The 13,545-nt window shown below is 43.8% G+C and overlaps 2 protein-coding genes across 2 annotated transcripts in view; one reads left to right on the forward strand and one right to left on the reverse strand.

The window, feature by feature from the left end:
- LOC124005145 (extracellular calcium-sensing receptor) overlaps positions 1-1,090 on the forward strand; it is a 3,609-nt gene extending 2,519 nt beyond the window's left edge. Inside the window, exons 7-8 of the mRNA XM_046314125.1 lie at positions 82-557; positions 662-1,090. Of these exons, the coding sequence (XP_046170081.1) occupies positions 82-557; positions 662-1,090 (905 nt within the window). The remainder of the gene's footprint in view (positions 1-81; positions 558-661) is intronic.
- A 2,080-nt stretch (positions 1,091-3,170) lies between these two features.
- Positions 3,171-8,638, reverse strand: LOC124005142 (extracellular calcium-sensing receptor-like). The gene is made up of 7 exons (XM_046314122.1): positions 8,321-8,638; positions 7,607-7,901; positions 6,426-6,715; positions 5,885-6,180; positions 5,146-5,366; positions 4,369-4,714; positions 3,171-4,104 (listed from the first exon to the last, which is right to left on the reverse strand). Exons 1-7 carry the CDS (start codon positions 8,608-8,610, stop codon positions 3,188-3,190), a joined length of 2,655 nt encoding a protein of 884 aa, XP_046170078.1. The 5' UTR covers positions 8,611-8,638; the 3' UTR covers positions 3,171-3,187.
- Positions 8,639-13,545: the final 4,907 nt, after the last annotated feature.

A 13,545-nucleotide genomic window follows, 5' to 3' on the forward strand; every position in this document is an offset into this window, starting at 1 on the left:
ACGATTTGAAAGTAGTGCTCTTATTTCTATATACTTTCATGTAGACCAATGTGTGTGTGCACATTGTGTCCTCCCATGCAGGTTCTGTAGACTGCACTAGATGTCCTGAGTTCTACTGGTCAGACAGAGACAGGGTGAAGTGCGTCGCTGGGATAGAAGACTTCCTGTCCTTCTATGACACCATGGGAATCATCCTGGTGTCAATCTCCCTGCTGGGTGTTGTCTCGACAACCACCGTCACAGCCATCTTCCACCGTTTCCGGGCCACACCCGTTGTCAAGGCCAACAACTCAGAGCTGAGCTTCCTGCTTCTTCTGTCACTCAAGCTTTGCTTCTTGTGCTCGCTGCTGTTCATTGGGCGTCCCTCTGCATGGTCGTGTGGGCTACGCCAGGCAGCGTTTGGGGTTAGCTTCGTGCTCTGCCTCTCCTGCCTCCTGGTCAAGACCATAGTAGTGCTGCTGGCCTTCAGGGCCACTGTACCAGGCTCCAGTGCTCTGATGAAACTGTTCGGACCTTCCCAGCAGAGGACACTGATTCTCTGCTCCACCGCACCTCAGGTAGAAACGTTGAACTCATTAAACAGTAGTCCTACTAAATAATATTTTGATGTTTGTCATGTTGGTCAGCCACATGATACTTGTTGTTCCACTCCTTCCCCCAGGTGTGTCTCTGTGCTGGCTGGCTCTCCATGGCTCCTTCCATCCCGTTCAGGAACTCTTCGTACCAGGGTCTGACTGGCATGGTAGTGCTGGAGTGTAAGGAGCCCTGGCCCCCAGGGTTCTATTTGGTGCTGGGCTACATAGGCTTGCTGGCCTCTCTCTGTCTCCTCTTAGCCTTCCTGGGACGCAAACTCCCTGACACCTTCAACGAGGCCAAGCTCATCACCTTCAGCATGCTGATCTTCTGTGCTGTATGGATCTCCTTCGTCCCTGCCTACGTCAGCTCTCCTGGGAAGTACACTGTAGCTGTGGAGATATTCGCCATCTTAGCCTCTAGTTTTGGACTGCTGCTATGCATCTTTGCCCCTAAATGTTACATCATCTTACTGAGACCAGAGAGGAACACTAAGAAAACACTAAGAAAGGGATGACAGGGAAACAAAAGGAAAACCAGAAATGATCAAAGTTGAGATTTAAAGTTATTACATCCAGTACCAGTCAGATGTTTGGACACACTTTCTCATTCTACATTGTAGAATAACAGCGAAGACATCAAAACTATGAAATAACACATATGGAATCCCGTAGTAACCAAAAACGTGTTAAACAAATCGAAATATATTTTACATTTGAGATTCTTCAAAGTAGCCACCCGTTTTCTTGATGACAACGTGGCACACACTGGAATTCTCTCAACCAGATTCATGAGGTAGTCACCTGGAATGCATTTCAATTAACAATTGTGCCTTGTTAAAAGTTCATTTGTGGAATTAATTTTCAGCAAAGGAACAACTACTTAAGGACACCAATAATAAAAAGAGACTTGCTTTGGCCAAGAAATACGAGCAATTGACATTAGACCGGTGGAAATATGTCCTTTGGTCTGATGAGTCCAAATTTGAGATTTTTGGTTCCAACTGTCTTTGTGAGATGCAGAGTAAGTGAATGGATGATCTCCACATCTATGGTTACCACCATGAAGCATGGAGGAGGAGGTGTGATGGTGTGGGGGTGCTTTGCTGGTGACACTGTCTGTGATTAAAAAAAAATTCAAGGCACACTTAACCAGCATGGCTACCACAGCATCTGCAGCAATACACCATCCCATCTGATTTGCGCTTAGTAGAACTATCATTCGTTTTTCAACAAGACAATGACCCAACACAGCTCAAGCAGCCAACAAGTGCTCAGCATATTTGGGAACTACTTCAAGACTGTAGGAAAAGCATTCCAGGTGAAGCGAGGTGAGCGAATGCCAAGAGTGTGCAAAGCTGTCATCAAGGCAAGCTACTTTGAAGAATCTAAAATATTAATTATTTTTGGATTTGTTTAACACTTTTTTGATTACTACATGAATCCATATGTGTTGTTTCATAGATTTGATGTTATTATTCTTATTCTACAGTGTAGAAAATAATAGAAATGAAGAAAACCCTTGAATGAGTAGGTGTGTCCAAACTTTTGACTGGTTCTGCAAGTAAAGAACAACTTAGTGTTAAGTGTTACTCATAACCACAACTCATAATGGTTGCTGCCCACTACAGTCCTTGTGATCCAGAGTGGTGCAGCAGTCAATGGAAATACATATCAGTGCTAGAGGTGTCACTACAGACCCTGGTTTGATTACGGGCTGTATTACAACCGGCCGTGATTGGGAGACCCGTAGTGCGATGCACAATTGTCCCAGCGTCGTCAATGTTAGGGTTTGGCTGGGTCTGTAATTGTAAATAAGAATTGGTCTTAAATGCAATGAAGTACTCTACATGGCACTAGAAACTATTTGGCTTCTTGAACAGTGTGTGTCTTAATGAACTGCTTTAGTAGGGGATGTAAGCATGAGAAGACTGCCCATCACTGGACCCTGGGGTGAAGTGTTTGCAATAATGTGAATAAGTTTGGCGTATTTGTGATCTGTAATTAATAAATAATATGCCATTTAGCAGACGCTTTTATCCAAAGCAACTTACAGTCATGTGTGCATACATTCTACGTATGGGTGGTCCCGGGAATCGAACCCACTACCCTGGCGTTACAAGCGCCATGCTCTACCAACTGAGCTACAGAAGGACCACAAAATGTAAAGAAAATAAAAAACAAGGTATCGAACAAATGTGGATTGACTGACCAATCATTGACAAGACACCAATATATCTGAAAATGTTTATTATATTATACTATTATAATATACACTATGATGAACTACAATATAAATTGAACACATGCACTTCAATGTTATATCAATTCATATAGAAATAAAGCTTTTCTCCAACAACATGGAAGTGGTTCCACTCTGTAGGCTACTGCTAATCACATCATGTAGCAGGTCAAATCAGATTTTAACACTCTAGATTTGAACAATCTCTCATAACATTGGAATATCTAAAGTGAACCTGTTACATGTTTCTAGTTACAATGTTACCAATGATTATCTGCTAAATTGTTGTTAATCTCTGTCAGAGTCGTCCTACCTAACTGTATGATAAACCATATAACTGATTGTTACAATGTTTGTTCCCCTCAATCATTTCTTAATAACGTTTATCATTGGATGTCTTCTCCATGAGGTGTTTCTTGGTGTTCTTCTCCGGCCTGAACAGAATAATAAAGCATTTAGGAACAAATAATAGAAAGAACAACCCAAAGCTAGAGGTGATGATGGCAAAGATCTCCACAGCTACAGTCAACTTCCCAGGAGAGCTGACATAAGCTGGGATAAAGGTGATCCAGACTGCACAGAATATGAGCATGCTGAAGGTGATGAATTTGGCCTCATTGAAGTTATCCGGCAGCTTCCGAGCCAGAAAAGCCAGCACAAAGCACAAGAGAGACAGGAGTCCTATATAACCCAACACAGCCCAGAAACCAATAGCTGAACCCACATCACACTCTAGAATTATCTTTTCCTTGTAGGTAGTGATGTTTTTAATGGGGAAGGGAGGGGACAGGACCAACCACAGAGTGCATATCATAGCCTGGACAAACGTGAAGGACACTACAGTCAATCTCTGCTGTGGAGGACCAAACCATTTCATGACATTACTGCCTGGAAGTGTAGCCCTGAAGGCCATCAACACCACTATTGTTTTCCCCAGAACACAAGAGATGCAGAGGACGAAGGTGATCCCAAACGCTGTGTGACGCAGCATACAGGACCATTCAGAGGGCCGGCCAATGAAAGTAAGAGAACACAGAAAACACAGAGTCAAGGAGAAGAGCAGCAGGAAGCTCAGCTCAGAGTTGTTGGCCCTGACGATGGCCGAAGTTCGGTGGCGGTAGAAGACGGTTGCCGTGGCAATGGCCAGACAAGCCCCGCCCACAGAGCAGGCGGTCAGGATGATTCCGAGAACCTCGTGGAAGGACAGGAACTCCACAGGCTTAAGGATACAGAGGTCTCTCTCAGCGTTGGGCCAGTACTCTTCTGGACAGATCAGACAGTCTGAAGAATCTGACCAGGACAAAACAACAGACATCAAATGTTAATAATAATAGATTCAGGTTTGATTTATTTACAAATACATGTCCCACAATGCTGCACTTTGTAAGTTTACAATAAAGAATGTTGAATTAATGTGCAGCTTACATGAGATAATAAGAACATGAACATGATTGACAGATACTACCTTTGTAGTGCTGGTAATAGGAATAAACCACTCACTTTACAGTGATAGAAATGAAAACACATTTTTGCCAACTGTTCCTATAGTCCTACCTGTGTTATTACTGATCTCTCCCTCTGCACATTGGATACAGTCATAACAGCATACAGGCTTTCCTTTCTGTACAGCCTTACGAGTGCCTGGGGGACAGCTCTCACTGCACACTGACACAGGTACTTGGGTACTGTTCTTTACCCAGGTGATTTCCCTGTTGATGTCAAACCTCTGGTCAGGAGGCAGGGACGCATCATAGCGCCCCACTGTCACAAACTCCATATTCCCACTCTCCCGTATCTGCCAGTTGACCAGCTCATAGGTGGCCACTGGGTCCCCGTTGGCATCGAAAGACACCTGGTACCCGTTACGAGAGAAGTTCACCCTCCTCAATCTCTCCAGGACCTGGGGTTTGGAAGGGCAAGGGAGAGAGAGAGGGGACGAGAGAGAAGGAGAGAGGAGAAGAGGGATGGAGAGATAAATGGATAGAGGGGAAGAGAGAGATGGAGTGAGGGGAAGAGGGATGGAGAGATAGATGGATAGAGGGGAAGAGAGAGATGGAGTGAGGGGAAGAGGGATGGAGAGATAGATGGATAGAGGGGAAGAGAGAGATGGAGTGAGGGGAAGAGAGAGATGGAGTGAGGGGAAGAGGGATGGAGAGATAGATGGATAGAGGGGAAGAAAGAGATGGAGTGAGGGAGAGAGTGAAACAGAACATTCATTTAACTCATATGTTTATCAGAAGTGTTACTTCATAACCAGCTGTAATGTCCTTCATACACGTAGTCTATATAACCATATCAATCAGAACATTATACTATCGTCTTGTCATTCACCTGTGTTGGCTTCACATTAATGTTTTGGTCACAGTTCACAGTGGAGTTTTCTCTCTCTTCACAAACAATGCTGTGGATGGCGTGTGCTATGGCATAAACAGCTTTATACACCATGTTAGTGACACGCAGCTGGGATGTATCTGTGTAGGGTGTCTGTAGCTGCTGTATATCCTCACTGCCATCACACACCTTCTCTTCAACCCCAAAACCTGTAGAGGTCCCTACAGATAGAGAGAGAGAGAGAGAGAGAGAGAGAGAGAGAGAGAGAGAGAGAGAGAGAGAGAGAGAGAGAGAGAGAGAGAGAGAGACAGACAGACAGACAGACAGACAGACAGACAGACAGACAGACAGACAGACAGACAGACAGGCAGGCAGGCAGGCAGGCAGGCAGGCAGGCAGGCAGGCAGGCAGGCAGGCAGGCAGGCAGGCAGGCAGGCAGGCAGGCAGGCAGGCAGGCAGGCAGACAGACAGACAGACAGACAGACAGACAGACAGACAGACAGACAGACAGACAGACAGACAGACAGACAGACAGACAGACAGACAGACAGACAGACAGACAGACAGACAGACAGACAGACAGACAGACAGACAGACAGACAGACAGACAGACAGACAGACAGAGAGAGAGAGAGAGAGAGAGAGAGAGAGAGAGACAGAACGATAGATATACAAATAGATTGATAAATGTGTAAATGGACATATAGATAGATAGATAGATAGATAGATAGATAGATACCTATCCTCAGCCTACAGCCAAAGGCTCCCTCCCAGAACTCAGTGAGCAGGGGAGAGTTGGACACCTTCTGTGGGGAGAGGTCCAGGAGGAAGTCCCTGAGGCCGGGGATGACAGAGCGTTGGATGCCAAATCCGATGGCCCCGGCACACAGTCCGAAACGCAGCATATCTGGATCAGTGACCCAGGTCTCACTCCCGATCCACTGGCGGGGTGGAGAGGGCAGGCGTTCCATCTCCCTCAGCAGGATCCTCATGTCCCCAATGGCTGCAAATGCAACCACCACCTGGGCTGTGGAGCTGGGAAACATGATTATATCATATGCTTAATATGCTGGTCATGTTTGTCATTTACTGGAATGTCTCAGTGAAGTGAACATGACCATTAGTATTAATCAACACCTTTGACATGCTTAAGATATGCAAATCATGTTGGTCTCACAGATCAGCTTTGGGAGAAGAGAGAAATTAAAAACAATTGTATTTTTTATAAATATGGTCTTGCTTTTGTGTGAATGAAAAGTTCACCAGTAATCACGGATCACCTGCGGATCACGTCGGCCACCCGTTGCACTCTACTGAGTGAGTTGGTACGGTAGAAGGCTTCAGAATACTCCACACAGATTCCTTCCACTTGTGCTGCCTTTAGGAAAGCCGCCATCCCGTTATTACCGTAGTCAGAGTCGGAACGGACCGCCCCAATCCAGGTCCAGCCAAAGTGCCTGATGAGGTGGGCCAGAGCGGCAGCCTGGAACTGATCACTGGGGATGGTTCTGAAGAAGGTTGGATACTGTTTCTTATCACTCAGACACGCACAGGTGGAAAAGTGGCTGACCTAGTTAAAAACAGACATTCGAAAACATGAGAAAGATCATCATGTCGGCCAAACGAGTCTCAGATATTGGTTACTTCCTAATTTTTTTGTTTAGCTGTGTGGTATGATGTTAGGGAGACATTCATAATATTAATGTATTGTTTTACATTGGGCCAGATTGAAAAGGATACATATTTCTACCCGTTTCTATCTTTGTCGTTCTATTCATATTGATAATAGTATTATAAGACATACTGGTGCTGTGAAAAACATGAGTAAAAGGTGTGACACTAATCCCTGGTCTCCCATAACAACCGAGCCTATGAAAGATAGTCCTCAGATCATGTTCTAATGCCGCAAGATGTTCTCCAGACTCATTGTCCTCAGTCTATGTTCAAATGCATTTCTCTACATAATTTCACACGGAAATGTATATTCCTGAAAGAGAGGAGAATACAGTTGGAATACAGTAACTTAAAAGTTTAACTCATTCCTTAAAGAGAGGAGTATGTACAGTAGGAATACAGTAACTTAAAAGTTTAACTCATTCCTTAAAGAGAGGAGTATGTACAGTAGGAATACAGTAACTTAAAAGTAGAACTCATTCCTTAAAGAGAGGAGTATGTACAGTAGGAATACAGTAACTTAAAAGTTTAACTCATTCCTTAAAGAGAGGAGTATGTACAGTAGGAATACAGTAACTTAAAAGTAGAACTCATTCCTTAAAGAGAGGAGTATGTACAGTAGGAATACAGTAACTTAAAAGTTTAACTCATTCCTTAAAGAGAGGAGTATGTACAGTAGGAATACAGTAACTTAAAAGTAGAACTCATTCCTTAAAGAGAGGAGTATGTACAGTAGGAATACAGTAACTTAAAAGAAGCTGAATGATTTCTTTCCACATTAGTTTACCTGAGGAATGCCGAAAGGGCCGATGATGCGCAACATGCTGATGGTTGGCGTGGAGCCAGACTCGCCCACGATAGCTGTCACTGTAGCCGACCCTGAGCACTGTTCTCCGGTATCAAACATGGGATCCAGGCCGTTAGCCAGCTGGAAGGCCACTTTCACGGCCATAGGGACCGAGGAGCAGGAGTCGTGCACTTGATAACCAAGTTTGACACCTGGTAGAAGTTCCGAACTGTTGTTTATCTCCTCAACTGCGAAGACCATGGCGCGCGAGAAGCGCAACTCACGGGAATCCAAACTGTAAATAGAAGGTAGGTGAGTGAGCACCTCTTGACAAAGTGATAAACTCGCCTATAGAATATATGGTTATACGAGGGCAAACATCTTAATATCTAGCCATATTTCCACACAAATGCCTGCACTTTTGATATCGGTAATTGAGGAAATTGTAGTATAGCCTTCATTTTGAAAATGTGACCTTTCGTAACAGTAGGTTTTACCTACTCTCTCAGATACAAACACAATTTTATCTGTCTTAAAAACACTGTTTCTCTGTCTTCAAAATGCTGTTTACCTGTCTTTAAACACACTGTTTCTCTGTCTTTAACACACTGTTTATCTGTCTTTAAACACTGTCTCAGTGCCTTTAAAACACAATTTATCTGTCTCCCCACACAGCCACAGTCCTGTCCCCTGTTCCCTCTTGCGCTCACTGACCTCCCTGTGCACTGCAGGGGCTCAGGCAGTCTGGTGTATCTGTGATCCACAGTGTGCATGTAGTTGTGGATGGAGAAAACACCCCCGATGACAAAGTCCCCGTCCTGGGAGAACGCCGGAGGACGAGGGGTGGCTTGGAGCCTGCATCTGACAGACTCCAGCCCAGAGGCAGAGACAGAGACAGAGGCAGACGAGAGCAAGGCAAGCCCACCAGCCACCACAGCTAGATGTAGTAGAACCAGACTACCAGCAAGACTTGGATCCAGAGCAGGAGCCGGAGAGAGCCTCATTCCCCTGATGTGTAGAAGGTATGGAGTAATCAGCGTCACACAGACCCACATAGGTCAGAATACCTCTCTTCTCTGGATTAAATACCCACCGTACCTCTGTGGGGATTCCTCTGGGGGCCTGCCACACTGTGGGTAATGCCATGCTAGGGAGGGAGGGGCTAGAGGCTGCTTCTTTCAGCTATAGAGAGAATATGCACCAGCATTAGAACTACATTGACTGTAATGGTTTCTATAGACATAAACATACATTAGACACACAATAACCATGAGCCTCTCTTAGTTGTCCTAGTGGTTAGAGCGTTGGACTATTAACCGAAAGGTTGCAAGATCGAATAACCGTGCTGACAAGGTAATAATCTGTCATTCTGAACTTGGTAGTTAAACCACTTTTCCTAGGCCGCCATTGAAAATATGAATTTGTTCTTAACTGACTTGCCTAGTTAAATAAAGGTCAAATATATATTTATTCCCTTACTGTCCAGTCCTCTTGGCACACTGGCTCTACGCAGTATTTTTCCCACTCTCTAGTCTTCTTGGCACGCTGGCAGTACACAGTATTTCCCCTACAGTTTAGTTCATTTTGCACACTGCCAAATGGACTAAACTCTTATATTTCCTCTACAGTCTAGCCCTCTTGGCAAGCTGGCTACCTTCCATTCCCTATAAAGTCTAGTTCTCTTGGCACGCTGCCTCTACACAGTATTTCCTCTAGAGTCTTGTCCTATTGTCACTCTACCTCTCTTATAGTTCCACTACAATCTAGTCCCCTTGACAAGCAGGCACAACACAGTATTTCCCCCACAGCCTCGTCCTCTTGGCTCTACACAGTACTTCTCCTACAGTTTAGTCCTCTTGGCTTGCTGCCTCTCTTAAATTTCCTACATAAGAGACGCAAATGGCATTTGCTGTATGAATGATGATGATCTCCATATTGCAAATGTACTGTCCCTTACTAGATGTCCCTGAATGTTTTTAAAATACACCAACGGCCTTAGGCCGTGCCTCCGGGCCAGATCTTCCGGGAAGTCATCAAATGAAGTTTCTCTGACATTTAGTTTCCGTTTTACAAAAAGTTCACATTTTGGTCATTTTTCAGCTGTTCCTGAAAATTACACCAGATGGCGGGCGACTGGCTGCTTATTGCAAATGTACAAAACTTAATCAAAATGACATGGCCATTTCTCCTAAACGGAAAAGACTTCGAAGACAAAACTCAGTTGGCACGGGTTTGGCCAAATGGGCTGTTAGCCCAGACACAAGATGGCGTCGAGGCCTCAGCGCTTTTTGAGTTAAGGTCCATTTTCTGGGATTAACCTCTCTGGCAGCAGTGGGATGGTAGCGTCCCACATCGACAACAGCCAGTGAAATTGCAGGGCGCCAAATTCAAAACAACAGACATCCAATAATAAAAATTCCTCAAACATACAAGTATTATACACCCTTTTAAAGATAAACTTCTTGTAAATCCAACCACAGTGTCCGATTTCAAAAAGGCTTTACGGTGAACGCACACCACGCGATTATCTTAGGTCAGCGCCTAGTCACAGAAAACCATACAGCCATTTTCCAACTAAGGAGAGGGCTAACAAAAGTCAGAAATAACAATTAAATTAATCACTAACCTTTGATGATTTTCATCAGATGGCACTCACAGGACTTGAAAATTGATGAAAAATACAAGTTTTATGCATAGGATTATAGATAAATGTCTTGTTAACCTTTTTGGGATACGGGGCAGCATTTTCACTTTTGGATGAATAGCGTGCCCAGAGTGAACTGCCTCCTACTCTGTCCCAGATGCTAATATATGCATACTATTATTAGTATTGGATAGAAATCACTCTGAAGATTCTAAAAAATGATGTCTGTGAGTATAACAGAACTCATATGGCAGAAGAAAACCTGAGAAAAATCCAAACAGGAAGTGAGAAATCTGAAGTTTGTAGTTTTTCAACTAAGCACACATTGAAGATACAGGGTGATATTAGTTATGTTTCACTTCCCAAGGCTTTCACTAGATGTCAACAGTATTTAGAAACCTGTTTTGAGGATTCCACTCTAAAGGTGGGGCTCATAATGGCTCTTTGAGTGAGTGGTCTGGCAGAGTGCCACAGCCTCGGTCTGGCACGCTCATGTGAAAGGTAGCTACGTTCCAGTTCATTTGTACAGACAAAGGAATTGTCCGGAGGGACCATTCATGAAGGTTTATAATAAAACCATCCTAAAGATTTATTCCATACTTAGGTTGGCATGTTTCTACGGGCTGTAACAGAACTTTTTAAACTTTTCGTCCGACGTTCGGCACGACCTGAACGCGCTTTTGGGTTTGTTTACCAAACGACCTAACAAAAGAAGATATTTGGACATAACTGATGGACATTATCGAACAAATCAAACATTTATGGTGGAACGGGGATTCCTGGGAGTGCATTCTGATGAAGATCATCAAAGGTAAGTGAATATTTAAAATGCTATTTCTGAGTAATGTTGTTGCATATCCTAGCTTCTGGGCCTGATTAGCAGGCAGATTAATTTGGCCACGCTTTTCATTCAAAATTCCAATTGCTGCCCCCTACCCTAGTGAAGTTAACAGTCAAAAACGGTCATAGAGCACCAATTTGACCACTTCATGTCAAGGTACATGAACCTACTGTGTCTGGAAAAAAATAATCAGACATTTATCTATCATAATGTGCAAGAAATGTTTTTCCCAAAAAGGTTACAGATCCCGTTGTGGCGTGTTCAGACGAATCCGTTGAGACACGATTCGGAGCTCTACGTGATTTCTGTGACTTTCTGTGATTTTCTGAAATTACACACACACACAATGAATGGGGAGTAACACAGTGAGTGGCTTAAAGACACACAGAGCCTGCAATAGTGACCTGCATTCAAACTATCAAAGAACCGTCAGACCTAGAACTCTCTATATACATGTTCTAGAGCTTAAGTTGATCGTGCACAGTGTGTTATGTGGCTCTAGAAAGGTCTCAGGCTGAGAAACAGCCTCGTACATTTGCAATGATTTCAATTCATTTTGACCATCGTGAAAATTATGACATTTAAAAAAGTCCCAGAGTCACAAGTCTAGATGCATTAAAACCGGCTCCACAGATGGACCCTAAAGTTTCTGTCCGATAGCTCTTTCAGGGACCCCATAGCAATGCCCAGAAATTAAGGCCACTGCTCGGGCTCCGAATGACCTATCGAGCCGAAACTCGGGATTCGGTGTCGCCTCAGCTAGGCCTACACATAGTGTACGTTACGTTGTTTTAAGTGTTTTTATTGTGGTCTAAACAGAAGGCACTGTGAATTATGGGCCTGACCTGAAATATGTGATAGTTGGCTTCTAACGAGTTGGACAAAGTGGGTTTGGTGTCAGTAGGAATCAGTTTGGTGTCTTGCTGGCTGACTTTGTCCATTTGCAATAAGTTTAAACCGTGATTAACCATCACCAAATTGACAGACTGAAATCAACTCCAACGAGCGATGGAGAGGAACCACTATCATTGCATTTTCATCCCGAGTTCAACAGGCCAGTAAATTGGGCATTTCTGCGGTATATTAGATCATGTCAAATTTGTGAGGTTAAATGCCTATTGAAAGACATTGCAAATGGGCAGGTACATTTCCAATGTTTTTAATGAGGGATTTATGAAAATGGATACTGCTCACTTCTCTTGATAGTATCACTGAACTTTCATACCTTAAGGGAACATTTTGACATTTGCCATATGGTTAGTGAGAAAGACCACATTGCAAATGTACGGTCCCTTACTAGACGTCCAAAAAACATTTGTAAAATTCGCGGACGGTGTCGGGCCGTGTGGCAGGGCTGGATCTTCCAGGAAGTCATCAAACGAACTCTCTCGGACATTCGGTTTCCGTTTTATAAAATAATCAAATTTTGGTCATGTTTCAGCTGTCCCGGTAAATCCCACAAGAGGGCGAATGGAACCATATTGCAAACGTACAAAACATCACGAATCACGACGTGGCCTTATCTCCTAAACGAAAAATATTTTGAAGCCGAAACTTGGTGAGCATAGGTTTGGCATAATGGGCATTTGGCCATGTATTGGCCAGCCATGTATCTATCGTCATTTAAGAGAAATCGTACAATGTCAAATTGGTGATGTTCAAAAATATATATATTTTTAAACAGTTACAGATCCAGTTGCAGCGTGTTCACACGAATCTTTTTAAAGTGTGCTTCAGAGCGCTGCAAGATTTCTGTGATTTTCTGAAATAACACACACTCACTAAACCCTCCGGAAATAAGTCAGTTCTTAACATAAAGACTTAAAACTCAAAATTCTATAAGTGCCTACCCCAAGGTGGATATGTGTTCACTTTCAGCTTCCTGTGTAAACCGGAAGTGCCTTAAAATGGTGTCATAGGTGCTGTTTCAAAGGGTTAACAAGGTCAGATCTTTTCAAAACTTCATGTGTGTGATTAGGCAACCCCCATGAAATGTAAGTCAGTCATTTCTCCCAACGGATGTCAAAGAAAATCTCTCTCACACACACACACACACACACACACACACACACACACACACACACACACACACACACACACACACACACACACACACACACACACACACACACACACACACACACACACACACACACACACACACACACACACACACACACACACACACACACACACAGCAAGGATAGAGTGACAAAGTGCGGTGCTTTAAGACACACAGAGCCTGCAATGGCATTTCCATATTCTCTAGGCCGTGCCGAGTTCAACGAGATGCCCCGCTTGACCGTAGCTTGGGCTGAGTGCAGCGACCGTGAAAAAAGTAGGCCCAAAATGAAGCCTGGCCCTAAATGTCATTGGCTTTTGGGTGACAGTGAGAGAACCGTTAGGATGAGAAGCACAATTCGACCTCAGGTACGTTCCCGAGGTCCTCCCGAT

The sequence above is a fragment of the Oncorhynchus gorbuscha genome, linkage group LG19 (genome assembly GCF_021184085.1).
Source record: "Oncorhynchus gorbuscha isolate QuinsamMale2020 ecotype Even-year linkage group LG19, OgorEven_v1.0, whole genome shotgun sequence".
Taxonomy (NCBI): Eukaryota; Metazoa; Chordata; class Actinopteri; order Salmoniformes; family Salmonidae; genus Oncorhynchus; species Oncorhynchus gorbuscha.

Bases quoted from the DNA above. Each gene is read 5' to 3' on its own strand.
- LOC124005142 (XM_046314122.1), bottom strand. From the start codon at position 8,610: ATGAGGCTCTCTCCGGCTCCTGCTCTGGATCCAAGTCTTGCTGGTAGT. The intron at 6,181-6,425 runs GTGATCCGTGAT...CATGTTTCCCAG, and splicing joins GTGGCCGACGTGATCCGCAG to CTCCACAGCCCAGGTGGTGG. The intron at 4,715-5,145 runs GTGAATGACAAG...TCCAAACCCCAG, and splicing joins TTAATGTGAAGCCAACACAG to GTCCTGGAGAGATTGAGGAG.